Raw genomic sequence first — 18241 nt, forward strand, 5'->3', positions numbered from 1 at the left:
TGATTGTATTTCTGTATTTATTTTTAGGGCATTTTCCCAGAAACGTATATCCATTTAAAAGAAGCAATTGTGAAGGACCGGGGGTAGGTTGGAGCTTCTTGAGATATACTTTTGGTAGCAAGAACAATGGAATGCTGTTTCATTAAAAAAAAAAAAAAAAAAGAAAGAAAAAACTTAAGTCGTGGTGGTTGTAACGAATGCCAGTGGTCTGTGTGTGCAGCAGGGCGCACCGCCTGCGCTAGACTTCTGGAGCTGCGTAACTTTCTTTTCTTCAGAGCATTGTAGATGACAAAACAGTTGCAGGCATAGGCGCAGGAGAACACTATTTGAAAAAATAAGAAAGCTCTGCTAGACAAGTTAGTAGCGAGGCAGGTCAATCAAGTTACGTTTAGCTCCTCTGGGGACTCCTGCGAGTCATAACACACTCCTGCTCACAGCCAAGCAGCCAGCAGGAGTGTGGGTTCCTTCCTGCCCTGGAAAACATCTGAGGAAATGACTCCTCGTTTGATTCTTAGAGCTGATTCTGTGATCATTATAGTGAGAGGCAAACAGCAGTTGCAAAAGAAGAGGCTTTAGAAAGGGGGTTTGGTGTTTTTTTTTCTTTTACTACTTGTGGCCAGGTTACTGTTGCAAGTGGTGATTCTTCCAAACTTAATTTCTGTCTGTTTAGCATTATGTTTCTGGAATAGATCACTCGAAAGTAGCAAGAGTAAAAGAAACTCGAAATATGTTTGCATTAAAAATGGATAATGAATGTGCAGGTGTGTGTTGGAGAACCAGTTTGAACAATTTAAGAATCTTGGCATCGGGAGTGAATTGTGTAAACGTGCAGCCTTCTAAATGTCTAAATTTCAGTTTACACATTTATCAGAAAAGGATGGTTTACTGCTAAGTTTTAATCTTGAGTGTAACACCTCTTTTCTATTTTCTCCTTTTTTTTCCCCTAGACAACATGAAACAGTGATTCCAAGTGAATTGCCCCTTGGACAAGAACTCACTTCTACCCTGAGGGAGTGGGCAGTTATCTGGCACAAGTTGTATGTGGTAAGTTTTCGTCAGTGGTTGGTATTTCACTAAATGACCTCAGATGAGATGAGACTGGGCTTTTTTGCAGGGCACTTTAAGACTTTGAATAGAATATTAAGCAGAATTGTAGAAGTATAGTTACTGTAAAATTGGTCTTGAGAGGCTAAAAATGGTCTGCTCCCCACTGAACAGGGTGTGTGATCACAGACAGAACTGCGGTTTAGTCAACGCTACAGTGTTTGCCCTACTTGAATAATTGTGCGATGACACAGCACTGATGAACCATTGACTGGCACAAGTCACCCTCAGCTGGTCGGGGCTGTGTGAGTCACAGTTCACTGGTAAAGCAAGGGTTCCTGCTCTGCCTCTCTGTTGTGTGTCTGTGAGGGCAAGATGTCTCCGTTGTGTGAGAACGTTGTGCAAGAAACCATGGTGTTGTTTTAACAGAACTTCTAGTGAGTATGAACTCTGCTTTTCTAGAAGCATTGTAGGTCCTTAATGGAATGGTTGCTCTTCACCCCTGTGTGCCTACGGCTCAGATAGGCAAGGCAGACAAAGGAGGGAAAGAGAGTTAGAGCCGTGTGTGGTGGGGGAAGATTTGACTTGTCAGAAGTCACATATCTAGTTCTCCATAGGCCTGGGGAGAGACCTTTCATCTACTAGGTCTGTTTAGTGGCCTGGCCATGTGACAGCTGCCTCAGAAAAGTCAGGAGCCGAGGTAGTGCATGGATTTGGTAGTTTTGCTGAGGTAGGTGCATTCTTCCTCAAAGAAACACAACCGGAGTTCACAATTAATTGCCTTCTTTCGAAGGTGATTATTAAGGCACATTAAAGAGAGTCAAACTTCATTTTCCTTTGGTTAGTAGTGAGTTCAGCCTGCATAGTATGTGCTTTGAGGCCTTAATTAGGATGAGAGAATGGTTTTCAATTAGCTGTAGCCATTCAGTTTACCCAGAGCAAGTTCTCCTATTGAAAATTTCACGAGGCCACAACTACATTTTGTTTGTGTGCCGTGAAACCACAAGAACTTGTTCCACCCTCTTAATTTAATGAGAGGCTGTATGTGATGTTATTACTGTGTGAAGAGAGAATTTTGTTGCTGGCCTTTTATTTTCTGAATAACTTTAGGATCCTAGCCTCAGAATCTATTTTTCTTAAGAGCAGAAATCTTTCATGTGCCTGTGCTTGACCAACATAAGTCTTATAATAGGCTTGGAAAATGTTGTGGTTTGAAATGGATTTGAGTTTAGTTTATTTTCCTCTGCAGTATGTATAAATAGAGAAGGGGGGGAAGCTAAAGGATGAAGGAGGTATTTGAGGAGAAAAAAGAAATATAGGGTGTTTTTTTTTTTTCATTGGCAGCATTTAATTTCACTTCATCAATTTCTGGGTTTTTCAGCAAGCATTGCACCAGTGGGTATATCTCCACTGCAAAATAAATATAAAAATGGGTGAGAGTTTTTAACTTCATTTAGTTAATAGGAGTTAGCTAATGTAAACAGCTGTAGAGATAACTCGGCTTTAGCTGTCAAACTGAGATCTGCTCTGTATTTCCCTGAAAGCTGACACAAGTTGCCTTCCCTTTGCAATTATTCTTACGCAAGTTTAGAGCATGCTTTTTTTTTTCTTGTTTACTAAGTATGTCTCTAATATCTTCCCTACAGGAACTAAAAGACTCATCTAGCCACCGTCAGCCCCTTCATGTTTGCCCAAATCAAAAGGAAGATGGCTATTTATAACTTCCTTTAGATTTGTATTCTCAGGGCCAATTTATGCATAGTTTATCTCATTCATGTTCTTTGCAGGGAAAGGAATGGGGAAATAATTTGAATGAGTCTCTCTTTCTGCTGTGTGGGAGCAGTTGGGGTTCATAGTTAAAGATTAACAGCTTTGATACAGAGAACTGACGCTAGTCAGCTGCTGCCCAAATGTACCAGCCCTATACCAGTGGCTGATTCCCACTAGCTGCTGGGTGAGATGTAGTCAAAAACCTCTTGACAGTCATGTTTGGAGCTGCATAACCATAAACATTGTCCCAGTAGGTTGAGGTTTAATGTGCTTTGATTTGTGGCGCTTCCTTCTGAAAAGGAGCTGCACTTGACACTCAGTGCAAGCGAGAACCATCCTAGTAGCCGGCTCACTATGCGGTGGTAAAGAGAGGATAAGGGCTGGGTTCCCTTTTGAGTGGTATAAATGGTATTGCTGACACTTAAAGGCTTAATTACTTATCTAAGCGCATATTGCTGCAGATGTAGTAGGTTACCACATAGCTATCTAATTTCAGTTACAGCATCAGCCTTGGAGTCTGAAACTCTAGGAAAGAGGTGTACAGGTGTGTGACTAATTTTATTAGGGCGGAACCAGTAAATAGCATGAGAAGTATTTTCATTAATTAAAGATGATAACAGTAGAAATGGCAGGACAGTCTCCACAAAGCAGGTTCTGATGTCCTGTTCAGTCAGTGCTTTATAATTGCAGATGCTACATTCATAGCGCAAGATGAAAATGCCGTGACTGCAGCAAGCACGAGCAAGTACCTGGGTAGACTGGGGAGGTGGTGTCTGGAAACCCAGACGTGATGCTTTTATTGCATTTTTGGACAACCTCTGGCGTGGTAGGTTCTGAGCAACTACCGCTTAAAAGCATGGGATGAGTCAAGATGGCATTGCATTAAGTTCTGTACAAACGTAAACAAAATGAGTGCTCTGAAGAGCAGATAATCTTCAGCCTTATTTGCTGATGGACACCAGCCAGAGAGATTATTGTGTTTCCACAGAGCTGCTCCAATTTCCATGAAACTCTTGTCTGTAGATCACACATGGACACGACAATCTGTGCGTTGGTTACCAGTGGGAAGAATATGACCCTTGAAATGCAATACGCATACTGGTGGGGAAGCTGTGTGTCCCAGATATCGCTCCATTTTGTTGCTCTTCCATTTTTTTTAAATGTAATGGATTTTGGGTGGGTGATGGGACAGGGTAAGAGAGCAGGCAGCCATGAAAATGAGTCCGTAGACTCAATTTGCTTAGTGTTCTGGCTTTAAAACATAGTCACTAGTGCTGTAAACAGTGATTAGGGCAGAGATTCCAATTAACCATGTTGTTCCTGTTGTTAGTGTTGTATTCTGGTGACAAGAGGCCTTTTTTTGTACGTAACAAAGAGGCTGAAGAGTTCTTCAGGCTGGTGAAAGCTACAGGAGTAACAGGCATGAGAAAAACAGCTATGTGGGCTTCAGTGTTGGTCATCTGTTATTATTTATGTTTTGGTATCGCCTTTTAGACTCTTAAAAGCAAATAAAGTGTTTGCCTCAGCGTCTTAGGTTCTAAATAGGCAAAACAAATGGGAAACGTGCATAAAAAAATGGCCTGCCCAGTGTCACCCATTCTGAGAGTGGCAGAGGTAAGGAGAAAGAGCCTTTGTATATTAAGTTGGCATTCCTGTCTTGATCCACTGGAACACAGTTGCGACCATCTCTCTGTCCTGGTTATAAAAAGCACCCATCATAGCAGTTTAAGTGCGGGAAAACACCAGAAGTCTATTTTTTGTCTGTGAGGTTTTTCTGAAAAAATGTCCTGAGGAAATGGTGAAGACCCCAAATCTTGAGACACTTAAACCTTGGCAGGGCAAAGTACTGGAGAATTTGTTCCATGGGTCTAATCTTGTAGTGTCCTATGATGCCCATTTCTCAGATATTTTTAGTTCAGTACAACCTGTATGGTAGGTTCAATTGAGTACGTTTCAGAAAGCTTACTGAGCTTATCGTTTTCATGCTATCACTAGCTTAAAATTGTCCCTTTTTCTTGTAGGATAACAAGACAACACAGTTTCGGCACGTCCAACAGATGACTTACAGCCTGATAGAGTGGCGGTCACAGATACTGTCTGGGACCCTTCCCAAAGACGAGCTAGCTGAGCTCAAGAAGAAAGTCACTGCTAAGATTGACTACGGCAACAGGTAAACTCCAAACTATGTTCTGAGGGCAGGGGAGAATCCCAAATCCCAGTAAAGGCTCTAGATGGCTGTTGATACAAAAATGGTGTAAATGACCACGCCAGGGGTACACAGAATGAGGCTTTACCTTCTCCCTTGGAAAGGGAATAATTACAGCTTTCAGTCCCGATCAGAGCGTGACTAGCCTGGCAGGTGGGCCTGTAGCAGTTGGCTCTTCCTATGCCAGCAGTCTCTTTGACTTGGCAGCAAACCTTACCTGTCTTAATTCTGCAGAAATGCTGGCACATGATGGCATTTCCCATGGAGCACAATTTGTGCCTGGCTAGCTGGAGCCAGGATTTGGATGCTGGCTATGGCCTAAACTGCTTTATCAGCAGCTGAGTAATACAGTTCTATAGGCCACCGAAACTCCACCTCTCGCTGGTTTGTACAGAGCAGGGACTGTCTCCAGAACTCATTTATCTGCCTGTCAGTCTTGATTCAGGTCAAATAAGTCAATTAAGAAGAAAGCTTATGGCAAAGAATAGTAATTAACCATAATCCATAAGCTTGATAGATATACATCCCTTTTTTAAAAAACAAGAGAGAACAAAGAAGATACCATTTTAGGATTAAGTTACCCGACCAATTATTTTTCCCTCTAATGGGAAAATGAGGGGTGAGGGATAAGTATTTTGGGACAGAAAAACCAGGAATGTGATTATTACAAGGAATGGAGTTGGTGTGCATTGGCTGCCTAACGCAAGCCACAGTTTCATCTGTGGTTTGTGCTCTTTCAGTCACCTTTGCTTAAATATAGTGTTGATTTTCTCATCCTTGTGACTTGCATACTGCTCAGGATCCTGGGTTTGGACCTGGTTGTACGAGATGACAATGGGAACATCTTGGACCCAGATGAAACAAGCACAATCTCTCTCTTTAAGTCCCATGAAACTGCATCCAAAAGGATTGATGAAAGAATCCAAGAAGAGAAGGTACATCTCTTGTCGCTGGCTTCGTCCTCTTGAAGTATTCATACTTGTACTGTACATTCCTATGTATATAAGTACATAGGTACAATCCTGTACGCTGTATTTGTACATGCCTCTTAGGGATACTGTGCTACTGTGGCAGCAGAACTAAATTCTTCTGTGTTGGTTTTTAATGGGAGCACTCTTCTTCCCTGCAGTCCCTGCAACAGAATTTGGACCTCCGCGGGCAGCCGATATTCAACACAACACATACATACAGCCTGTATGTAAACTTCAAGAATTTTGTCTGCAATATTGGAGAAGATGCAGAGCTGTTAATGAGCCTGTATGATCCCGATCTCTCCAAATTCATCAGGTAGGGTGGTTTTTTTTTCATAGGTTCCTAAGCAATTTAGTCATCAGTGGTTGTTCTAAAGAAGCAAATAGAAGTTAGAAAGAAAGATCCAGCAGGTAGGTTTTCAGTTCTGTTGGTTGCTGCCGCAGTGGTGATTTGGAAGGGGGTTATTTAATTTCAGAGGAGATAGGAAGTCAAGGTTCTGAGCCCATGCACTCTCCTTCTCAAAGCTGGGCATTTCTGGGATACATTAGTCAAAACACCAGATTGTCTCTTTACGTTCTTAAATTTCCCTACTGTTGTCTCTAGGCTTGATGCATTTGATTAATTGCTTCCCATTAAATCGTGTATGTGCGCGATGTTTGCTGTCAAGGCAGTGCAAGTTTGCACCTGAGAGTTCGGTATCTTGTACTGGTAGGAGAAATGAAGAACTTTATCGAGGAAGCATGTACGTGTCAGGGACCTTCTGTCTCCATCATTGGAGTTTATCAGGTGTGGACATGCAGTCAGAGTTATGTAGGGAAGTACCTGCGAGTACCCGTTCCCATCGTGCCTGCCTTCTGCCTTCACTGAAGTGAGTCACTGTAGAATCACTTCGGGATGGAAGATTTTGGCAGAATTTTTCAGATATTCCTGAAAGACCAAAATGCCTTTGAGCTTTTGCCAGGTAACGGGAATGCCAGCTGTTGATTTATTTAATTTACTTTTTTTGTCCTCTATTTGCAGTGAAAATTACCTGGTTCGTTGGGGCAGTAATGGGATGCCTAAAGAGATTGAGAAACTAAATAACCTTCAAGCAGTCTTTACTGTGAGTTGTTGTGTTTATATCCTGGAAATTCTTCCCCACGCTGCAGACATCTGAGTTTTGGGTTCTTCCCCTCTCCCCATGCAGCAGGGAGGGGTTGCGTGTGGCATTTTGGGGTGTTCTCATGGACACTTAAGATGTTACAGGCAGCATCAGAGGAGTGATGCTGAAAAGTATTGTTTTTTGTATGTCAATCCAAAGCAGCAGTAAAGGTGTGTTATTTTGCAATAATACCGTCAGCGGGTGTTGCTCGCCAATGCGTTTCTGGAAATCCTATTAAACACTTCTCTGATAGAACCTAAATGTACCAAAAATCTAGGCTTGAGAGCATAGTTGTTTTTCAGTTCATTGCTTTGCTTGTCCTTTTCTGTGCTGGAGTTTGTTATTTGCAGCAGGATATTAATGGAAGAATTGCACATGAATGGAATAACTTCTGACAAGTAGCAAAGGTGGCACAAACTGACTGCCTGGTCATCAAGATCTAGTACTCTGGCAATTAACATCATTCGCTGTCCTCCTACTGTTGCTGGGGTGTGTTATCAAAGAGTAATGGGATGTTTAGAAATTGCCGTGTGGAAATTGCTAGTGTTTTGTAGGGTGGGTTTTGTTTGGTTTTGTTTCCCGCACCCCCAGGGCTCAAAGAGAGCAGGTTTTACTTTTTTAAAAAATAATAGTTTTCCTTTTATGTGTGTGTACAATCTAACAAAAAAGCCTTACTCGCTCTGTCATCTTCTTTTCCATTCATAAAGCAGGTTGATACAAATTTATTTTAATTAATTTCTAGGATTTAAGCAGTTCTGACTTGATCAGACCGAAAATCAGCTTGGTGTGTCAGATCGTGCGGGTGGGGCATATGGAGCTGAAAGATGGGAAGAAACACACCTGTGGACTCCGGAGGCCCTTTGGTGTGGCAGGTATGAGAGAGTCAATCACTGGAGAGCATAACGTGGCCCAGCGACTGGGACGGTGGCCTAGGAACTGGGACGTCTACGCTGTCTGTCTGCACAGCCTGTTAACCTCTTAGTGTCAGCACGTCTGGCTTCAAAAGGGAGATGCTGAGGAGCACAGAGTACCCCTCTGAGACCTTTTAATGAAAGTTGCTTATGAAGATGAAATACTGTTACTGTTGACTTTTTATTTTGTCACTCCTAAAAAGACAACACACTGCCATCAGTGCAGCAGGCTTCTCAGGTCTTTATCGAAGAGGGATTTGATCTTCATGACCAATGGGATAAAGCTGGAGTTTTTAAAGGAGCCTTGGTGAATGGGACATCCAATTCCTGTTCAATTCCTATGATCTCTTGTGAAAAGACTTGTGTGGCATTTGCGGTGGAAACCAATTTCAAAATAGTCTGCATTTGAAATCTAAGTGTAATTTCTTTGCCTTGAAATGGGCACCTGAGTCCCACCTGGTTTTTATCAGAGAGTATACTCACGTTCACTACCATAGCCTGAGCTATCAATGAAAAGGGGCTTTTTAAAAAGTAAGCTGGGAGCAGTGCTATGAGTGGCATTGGCCCAAAATAAGCAACTGTTGTTTCCATTCTGATAGGGGAAAGCTCTCTCTGTGTTCTTTAGCAGCTTGGCAAAACCATGTGATGAACTTGTGTCATTGCAGTGATGGACATAACTGATATCATACACGGAAAGGTGGACGATGAGGAAAAGCAACATTTTATTCCATTTCAGCAGTAAGTACTGGACTTCAGAGTTCATCACATCTGGCTTATTTAAAGCAGTTGTCCTTTGGAGAAGGACAAATTTGTATGGGAGCCTGGCAGTGTACCAAGGTCTCTACAAATAGATTTGCTTATGGCAGTAGTCAGCTCTTTGAAGGAAAAGATTTTTGTCAGTCCTCTGAAGCCTTTGTTCCCCTCGATTTACATGTCTGTATGATAGGCTAAATTGCTTAGGGAGTTTTGGCAATGCAGCTGAAATTGCTAGGTACCTGTATCGTCTGAGGTAAGAAAGAAGAGCAGAGTGCAAAATAATGTTGTGGGGTCTGGGGGGATGTGACCTTCAAAACTGTTAGGGGGTTGAGAGGCAAGATTTTCAGAAACACATGAGCACCGAGAACACAACTCCTCCTCATCACTATTGTGATGGGTATTGTCTGCCTCTAACTTTCCAGGCTACCTTGCAACGGTGAATCAGAGGACAATAGGAGAGGGATTTCTCCCTCTTACTGGGAAAAAAATGCAAGCCCCAATGTGTTTTGCGTTTCTGTGTTGCTAGTTAGACTGTGTGTTCCGCCTACTCGCCTATTGCTCGCTTTTTTGGTGCGTTACAGTAACTAAAATGAAACTGTTTGGGTAGACTCAGTCATGTTGTTACAGTCCTAAATATAGCAGTCCATTTGGAGTAGCCATATGTTATTACAAGGTATTTTCAAGGGAGATTGTGTGGGGTTTGTTTGGCCCCACTTTCAGGGCCTGAAAGGCTGGAAAGAAGGATCTTTTCCTTTGCAGAATAATGTGAGTCTGCTGCCTTCCCCTGCCCCAGCCCCTGCTGTTTTTCTTCTCTTCTAATGAGGCTGAGTTTAGATCCAAATCTGGACACCTCCACAAGGACGGGGAGCCTGTGGAGACATTGTTAAGTCAGTTAATCTACATAGTCTCTTAGGGGCAGCTCTGAGGCGCACCTGAAGACGGGGCTCCCCTCCTCTGATGAGACTGCAAGGCTCTATGTGCTGAGCTGTTCCTCCGTGGTAGCCTGTGGCTGGACTTGTTCTCACAGGTCTGCAAGTCTGTGGGTGGAGAACGAGAACAAAGTAGAGCTGGCTATGTTTATGGTTGTCCTGAAGGCTGCTATTTCAGTATGATACAAATGCAGTCGTGGAGTCGTTAGGGCGGTGTTACTTAGCCTAAGCCTGAGCTAGCACTGTGTGATGTATTTCCTAGTTGAGAGTTTAAATGTATTTCCATTGGGTTTGTACAGGTGAGGGAGAAATACATATTCCCATGGTATCCTTTAAAATAAAAACAAAAAAAATCTTTGGCAAACAGTCAGGTGTTGGCCAGCCCTCTTCTTGCAGAGCGCATGTTTGATGTTAGTCTGTCTCTATTTGGTTTGATGTTACCCTGCCTCTCACGGTCTCTATTGTTGTTCGTCTCAGGATTGCCATGGAAACGTACATCAGACAGAGACAGCTAATCATGTCCCCACTGATAACTTCCCATGTGATCGGAGAAAATGAGCCCCTCACTTCTGTCTTCAATAAAGTCATTGCAGCGAAGGAAGTGAATCATAAAGGGCAAGGTACAGCAGTCGGGCGAGAAGCTAATGTAAAAACCTGTTGCAGGGAAGGGTTCCCCTTGCTTACGAAGGAAAATAAATGGTTTGTGAAAGTCCAGAGATCAAAGCTCGCTGGAGTTTGCTACCTTCCCTGAGCCAAATGTATGGTCTTTGTAATGGCTGTCATCCCAGTACGTGGGGAGCTAAAAAAAAAAAGAAGGAAGATAAAACCAGGAGCTGTTCTTACTTGTGTGAAAAGAACTTCTCTAGCCAGTGACTTATTTGCTAGTAATGCAATGATTTTAAGACAAACTTGTCTATATGGACATAAAATATTTTTAAGTGAACGTGGGTGATTGCATATTCTAAATGGCTTTGGGTTTAAACGGCATTATTCAAGGGTTGTTCTGCTCTTGATTGTGTCTGACTTTACTCAAATACGCTAGCGATTCACCTCAAAGTTTGTATTTCACTTCAGAGAGCCTACTAGCCCAGTAAGGTCTTACTCAGTGTTAGGGAGACAGAGAACTGGGCCAGCTGAGAACCATCTTGTGATATCTGAAGCGTTGTTGCATGGAGTTCACGTGAAGAAACAGTCTTCTGTTAAGCATAAGCTTACATTTCATGTCCTCCTACTTTCTTCTCAGTAAACAAGTGTTACCTTTCTTTTCTTAGGTCTCTGGGTCTCCCTGAAACTGCTTCCTGGTGATCTAGTGCAGGTTCAAAAGGATTTTTCCCACCTTGTAGACAGATCCACTGCTGTGGCCCGCAAAATGGGATTCCCCGAGATAATCCTTCCTGGTAGGTCCCATATGCCTCCACCCTTCCGTGGAGGGAATGAGCCAGGTGGAATTCTAGAGTTTCTGCTATGTGCAGGTTTCTCTTAAAGCCATCTGAAAATTTGTTTTCGTTTTTCTTGAAATGTCCGGCCAATCTTTTATTTTTTGTCAAAGAAGCGAAAATGTAAGTTTCCTTTGTTATTTTGAAAAATGGTAATGTGTGTTCTTTTTGAAAGAAACCTTCTGTTTATTGAAAGAGACATTTTTCTTGCATATAGGTTTGACCCTGCTCTACTTGATCCACTCAAAGTGGATTTAGCCCTGCAGAGCCTATTGCATTAAAAAAGTTACATAAAGGCAGAGGTTTAAAAAAAGGAGAATGGTACATTTTTTAAGACTTTGGTATAATTTGAGATGAAGATGAAATGGTGTGATGTTGGATGTCGTTAATTAACTGGCATCAGGAAAGGCTAAGAGGAAGGAGAGAATAACCTGCTACCCAAGGATGTCAAATGTTAACTGTACCACTGTCTGTATGAATAAAACCACTCATTAAGCGCTGTGAATTTCAGGTGATGTTCGAAATGATATCTATGTCACCCTGGTGCAAGGGGAGTTTGACAAAGGGAAGAAGAAGACTCCCAAGAATGTAGAAGTCACCATGTCTGTACATGACGAAGATGGAAACCTCCAAGAGGTATGATGGCCTTTGCAGGAGGTCCCAAGGCTGTGTGTTTGCTAGATGATAGCTCCGGCCCATGGGATCTCTTTATCAAGTCCAGGCAAGAACTGTGTGATAATGAACAAGAGATACCATAGGTGATCTCAGTGGCCAAATTTGAATACTCACTGATTATCCTATGGTTGGGTTTGTTTTTTTTCATTAATAAGATGTGAGCAGATCTTTAAAGATTCTGTAACACTTTCAAAGAGGTAACACACACTGAGTTCCCTTGACTGTGAAATACAGACTTCCGACATAGTAACTGACAGTTATATGCTTCGAAAACTTCTGACCTGAGATAATTTTTGCTTTCATTCTAGACCTTACCTTTCCCTTTTCCCTCCTCCCCTTGTCTTTTTGTCCAAAGAAAGCTATCCATCCTGGTGCTGGTGATGAAGGTGTCTCTGAATATAAGTCTGTTGTTTATTATCAAGTCAAACAACCTTGCTGGTATGAAACTGTAAAGGTAAGCGTGTGTAATTTACAGTCTTGCTTCCTTTGTGCTGAAAATGGAACTAATTTAAAATCAGTAGGTGCATTACAGAATGTACTGTAACTTGACTGGAGACAGAGAGTACTGGTGCTGCATTTTTCACTGTATTATCATGTGCAGGTGTCCATTGCAATAGAAGAAGTCAGTCGTTGCCATTTAAGATTCACTTTCCGTCATCGGTCATCACAGGAGTGTAAGTATCAGAAAAGAAGATCTGCAGGAGTACCATAGCCTACCCTCATCGAGATCTTCTGAGTACCCACCACGTAGCGCTTGCATTTCTGCTTATTTCCAGTGTTGTGAATTTTCTCCTAAGCAACAAAAAAAGAATTCAAACTTTTTACAGCCTTAAAAAAGGTTGGTTTTGTTCGAAAACTGAAATTAGATAAGGAGCAATGTGTTAGCCCCCTTGAACGACGATTGTCAATGCTTGTTGATGCTTCGGCTTCTCAGTGTATGGTCTTGTTTTTAATTTATTTCTAGGCCCTCACAAAATTCAGTGCAAGGCCTGGTGGGCTTCTAATGGTCTTCATATAGGAGGATTTCTAATTAGGTTAATGAAAGGCTAATGAGAAAGTTAGAGCCAGAAGTTTCGTCAAATGACTTCAGAGCCCTGAAACAAGATCAATAATGTGAGACTAAGCCCTTGAAAGGCTCTAAAAAAACTTCTCCTAAGGTACCTCGGAGATGCAGTGGCATACTTCCACGTCGTACTCACAAGGAGATTTGCAAAATCCCAACCAAAATATCTTTACAATTATACATGTCCATCGAGCAGCACAATTAACGACTAAAAAGGTGTGGCAAGACACGCTTCAGAGAGGACGTCTTTCAGTGTAGTTGCAGGTACCTCCCAAGTGCCTTGAGATGAGAGGGAACAAAAGCAAGCTCTTTCTACCGTGGATTACAGAGTTTGCTAGCTCCATGGCATTACCGTGTGATGCTATTAAAGAAAGAAGCTGCACATACAGAGCTGCATTATGGATAGTATGGGCATAAACAAGGCTGTTCCTAATAAAGATTCTTCTTTCTGTTTGCAGCTAGGGATAAGTCTGAGAGAGCTTTTGGCATGGGCTTTGTGAAGTTGATGAACGCAGATGGAACAACGCTGCAAGATGGCAAACACAATTTGATTGTTTATAAGGTAGCTTGGGCACTTGCGGTCTTCACTTTTGTTTAACTAATCAAAACCTCTCTATTGGCTGGCTTTTCTCCTAGCAAGCATTGTCACTGCAGAGATTTGTGATATTTTTTCTAGGATAATGCGACAGTAATCCTTTTTTTTTTCTTTTTCACTGATGGGTTTTCTGTCTGCAAGAACACAAATCTGGTACATCTCTGTATGTATCTGCATTAGAGCATTTTTGCTCTAACATCATTCACCTAGACAGCATAAAACAAACAGGCCTGGTGAACATCTGCTTTGGAGGGTCAGTGTGTGATGGGAAGAGGGACCTGATGCCTTTAATCACAGTAAGAGGAAAAAGTTAATGCATTGCAGTAGAAAGCTACGAAGTGAGAGGCAGGGAAAAAACCCTCCTAAACTCGGTGGCACGAATCACTCTGAGCAATACGGGCAAGCTCTGTTCCCTAAAGCTAGAGGCCCAAAACAGACAATGTGAGTAAACTGCTGTAGACATGAAGAGGTGCTTACAGCCCTCCCTGGCTGTCACTGTGTCGAAGCGTGTCTGCAGATGAGAACTGCAGGAAGTCAGATGAGGTGTGTTCAGTGTGAGGTAACCCTCGTCTTTGCTGTGTTCAACCAACAGGGTGATAACAAGAAAATGGAAGATGCTAAATGCTATTTAACTCTTCCTTGTACCAAAACGGAGATGGAGGAGAAGGAGGTCCCCTCGGGGAAAAATCTGCACCATCTAGCCAACTTCACACCCACTAAAGATAGTACAAAAGACAGCTTCCAGATTGCCACTTTGATCTGCTCCACCAAACTGACCCAGAACGGTAGGTCTTGCATTAGCAGCCTGGCAGCAGCATGCTGTATATTTGAAGTAAAGAGGGCACTTGCTTTATGCAAAACTTCTGGCATTGCAGCATGTGTGGACACAGTGCTTTGATCTTGCTGTTTCATGTGTCAATGGCAGCCCAGTCCCAGTAGCGTTGGCGTCATGTTGCCAGTACAAGCTACAAAGATGTTTACAAAGCCATTAGAGACCATGTCACATGAATATTTTATCCGAACTACCAGTGTTAAATCTTACAGGTTTGTCGGCATGTATAGAAATGGCACCCGTCAGTGACGGTGGCTATGCATTTGCAGAATCCTTTATGTTTAAGGTTAATTATCTTCTTTCCTCTGGCTGTTAGGAATGTAGTAGTTAGAACTGATGTCTTCAGCACGCTGTTGTGTAGTAACTCTACTTTGCGTGCTGCCAAAGTGGTCAAAACGAGGGATGAAGTATCTATGTGAATGAATACAGGATGTTCTGGTAAATGAGGTGAGATTTCCAGCAGCTCTGGAAGGCTCTTGGTATAACAAACTCTCTGACTTTGGGAAAGAAGCATGTGAAAATGACACCAGCTGTGGCTCCATCAAGGGGTATCTGTGCAGCGGCTGGGAGGTGGGCGTGAGCTGCTCTGCGCGCAGTTTGAGCTTGGCCAGTTAGCTTAAGTCAAATGCCATACCGATACATCCCCGTGTGTAAGGACTGGATCTGACTTTCATTATCCCCTCTGACATGCAGGCCAAGCACGTTTGCATCTTTCTGCCCTCCTGCGTGTAACCTCTGTTTGTGAACGTGGCATTCTCTGCCAAATCTGTTAAGTGTCACATATATTCTTACATCTGAAGGTAGTAAATGAATTTAGTTTGAGAACAGAGATGATCTATGTATTTCATTAACAAGGAAGATGTGTGTGAAACCTGCTAGACTCCTCTGAAAGCCTCAGCAGTAGTTTGTAACTAAACTTGGCGTCCTGGGATGTCCAAAAACTATGATAAACAGCTCTGCAGCTTAATGTAATTTATACAAGAGGTTTCAATTTTAACTTTAAGAACCATCTCCAAGAGGCTGCTCTAAAGTAAACACAGGCATTAGTTAGGAAAGTCATGCACTCTAATAAAATTCCTAGCTTAGGCTAACTTCTCTTGAGTGAATGAGAAGCCTGCAAAATTGTCTACCAAATGCCTTGCATTATCAAATTACACCGAGGTTTCCATTTATAGCAAAACTTCACTTTCTTGCCAAGACAAAAGAACCACCTCAAGGTAATATTCGGTACATCAGAGTGACTTTTCCTTGTAAGCGGATTCTAAAAATAACCTCTAGTGCTTGTTCTGTATTGCTCTGCAGCCCTTAAGTCAGCTGTGCTGTTGTAATCTGTTCCTAATTGCTGATGTTCTGTCCTTGCTAGTTGACCTGCTGGGTTTGTTGAACTGGCGTTCTAACTCTCAGAACATAGCTCACAACCTAAAGAAGCTAATGGAGGTGGAAGGAGGAGAAATTGTAAAGGTATGCATCGAGATTTGAGTCTCCTTGTTACGCAGACACTTAAGTACATGCTTGATGCTGACCTTGAAGGGTTGCAATTGTGTTGTACCCAAAAGCCCTCTCTAGAGGCTGGGGGAGCTGTTCTAGCTGCTGAGCAACAGGAGAACAAGAGGGTTACTTTGCCCCAAGAGCTCTCATTAGTGGAATTCACCAGAATTGCAGAAGTTAAATGTTACCAGGATTGGGGAAATGGTGGCAATTTTATTTTCCCCCGTATCCTTATGAAATAGAAGATACATTCAAAGCCTAACTGTTAATTTTCAGTAGTGGCTCTGGGCCTCCTTTGTGAAGAGGGACTTGCTGTGGGTCTAGGAACAGAGTGCAGAGAAGGCCCAAAGAGCTTATAGTCAGAGTATAGTGGGGAATAGACCTGAAATGTGCAGAAGTGCCTCAGAAAATAGTCTGCTGAAGTGTTTAGGATGTAAGACTTCCTGTGGTTCCAAGTGTGGATCTTTTGAGATTATGCAAGATTGTGGTTTTACTTAACTGCTGAACAGCTAAAGTGCTGTCGTTGCAAACCAGTCCTTCTGTAAAACATCCTTAGTACAGCGTATGTGGCTGATTTGGCCCAGGGCAAGCTTAAACTCTATGAACAGAATGAAGTGTATTCAGTAGGACCCTTGCTAGATGAAAAGGCAGCAGAACAGAACAGAAAGTGGGGTCACTCAGAGCTGATAAGGAAAGATCCTCCTTGCTGTAGTGAGGGAGAGCAGCGTGATGGTCATGACAAGCATGTGAACGAATACAGGGCTAAGATCCCTTTTAAATGTTCTTTCATGTACAGCTTTTACAGTTCGACTGAACTAGGCTGGAACAGGAAAAATGATCCAAAGGGGTAGGCTCTTGTACAGGATTCCAGAAGTAGTAGTCTTTTCCCACCCTTTCACTATCTTTTTTCCCCTCTAGTTTTTGCAAGACACCCTTGATGCACTCTTCAACATAATGATGGAAATGTCAGAAAATGAAACCTATGACTTCCTTGTGTTTGATGCACTGGTGAGTGAGTCTTTTGTGGATTTAGAGTATTCGTTTTTCAGCTGTATGTTCGGTCTGTTCCTGGTGCTTCCTTTAGATGAGGGATTGGTATTTTGCTCTGAGAAATAAATCATATTTAAACATTTCTTAAGGCATTTTCAGGAGTTAGGACTGAGCATTGAGCTTTTCAGTGACCACAGTGAGAACAGTAATAACTGTTTACATTATTTATAGTAATTTCTTCAGATAGCTTCTTGCATTAAGGCAATTTACAAAAGAGAAAAGCCGTCTTATCTCCCTGAAGCACAAAGGGAAATGATTTGTTCAGGGTCACGATGGTGGGGGATTTGTGGCTGTGGTGGGAGTAGAACCTCTGCGCCCCAAATCCCAGCCCAGTACTTAGGCAGTAGGGGTGACTGCTCCTCTGAACCTTTACAGGAGGATTGTAATGACTGAGCAAAAGGCTTCAGAAGAAGCTTTCTGCATCTTTGGAGAGGCTGCATAGTATGTGTGTGAACGGCACTGGCTCTGGTGTGCAGTGCAGTAACGAAGTTGTGCGCTTTGTGCTGATCGACTAATACGTACGTGACAGTTCGGGGAGAAATGTGAAGTCAGATGTATCCAGCTGACACTGGGGGGAGTAATTACAGGGGTCAGAATGTCCTGGGTTTAATACATGTCATTGTAGTAACAGGACTCAGCGTTCGCTATTGGTATAAATGATCAGAATCTTAAGTTTGAGCTTGAAAAGCGTCGTTTCTTAGCTTTGAAAAACGGCCTTTAGCAGCTCTGTGCCTATTTAACCTGTGCTATGACAGTGTCACATAAAGACTGTGAGTAGCGCTGCCTCCTGTATCACCACTGTTGCTGTGTGGAGTAGCTCCCTTTTATCTCTAACATTTCCTATCTAAATGCTGCTCTGCCCTCCCTTCCATCTGAGTAATGAGTAGTCGCACACACCACAGTATTTAATCACTGTTAGAATATGAACAACGCTATCTGTAGCATTAATGCTATTAGAAAGAAAAACAAACAAAACCCATGACCCAGCAAAATAAATGACATGTAATTAGAGAGCGAGTGTGTTTGCATTAGAGGTCGTGCAGCTCTGTACATCTGTTTTCTTTTGAATTTTTGTCAGGTATTTATTATTTCTTTGATCGGAGACATCAAGTTCCAGCATTTCAACCCTGTACTTGAAACTTATATTTACAAGCACTTCAGTGCCACCCTGGCATATGTGTAAGTATCGGTAACCGCAAACCCACAGGCTGTAATTCAGAGAGGTTCTCAATGATAATTTTGCCAAACTATGCTGACATGAAAAAGGCAGCATAGACCATCCCTATTCTTCTCTGCTTTCAGGAGAGAAAGCAAGCCTTTACTACCTTTTTTTTTCATCTTTTACCTTAACCCTTTTTACCCTGTAAAATGTT

The 18241-nt window shown here is 42.4% G+C and overlaps 1 protein-coding gene across 2 annotated transcripts in view; it reads left to right on the forward strand.

Moving 5' to 3' along the window:
- The window catches only part of DOCK5 (dedicator of cytokinesis 5), an 84441-nt gene that overhangs the window by 25950 nt on the left and 40250 nt on the right, over positions 1-18241 (forward strand). For both annotated transcript variants that reach the window (XM_075117504.1, XM_075117505.1), the window contains exons 4-21: positions 28-83; positions 948-1044; positions 4836-4984; positions 5820-5955; positions 6150-6307; positions 7013-7094; positions 7876-8005; positions 8710-8782; positions 10207-10349; positions 11001-11126; positions 11677-11801; positions 12196-12294; positions 12442-12514; positions 13362-13465; positions 14091-14283; positions 15694-15791; positions 16737-16826; positions 17947-18047. In XM_075117504.1, the coding sequence (XP_074973605.1) occupies positions 28-83; positions 948-1044; positions 4836-4984; positions 5820-5955; positions 6150-6307; positions 7013-7094; positions 7876-8005; positions 8710-8782; positions 10207-10349; positions 11001-11126; positions 11677-11801; positions 12196-12294; positions 12442-12514; positions 13362-13465; positions 14091-14283; positions 15694-15791; positions 16737-16826; positions 17947-18047 (2033 nt within the window). The remainder of the gene's footprint in view (positions 1-27; positions 84-947; positions 1045-4835; positions 4985-5819; positions 5956-6149; positions 6308-7012; positions 7095-7875; positions 8006-8709; positions 8783-10206; positions 10350-11000; positions 11127-11676; positions 11802-12195; positions 12295-12441; positions 12515-13361; positions 13466-14090; positions 14284-15693; positions 15792-16736; positions 16827-17946; positions 18048-18241) is intronic.

The sequence above is a fragment of the Phalacrocorax aristotelis genome, chromosome 24, assembly GCF_949628215.1.
Source record: "Phalacrocorax aristotelis chromosome 24, bGulAri2.1, whole genome shotgun sequence".
Taxonomy (NCBI): domain Eukaryota; kingdom Metazoa; phylum Chordata; class Aves; order Suliformes; family Phalacrocoracidae; genus Phalacrocorax; species Phalacrocorax aristotelis.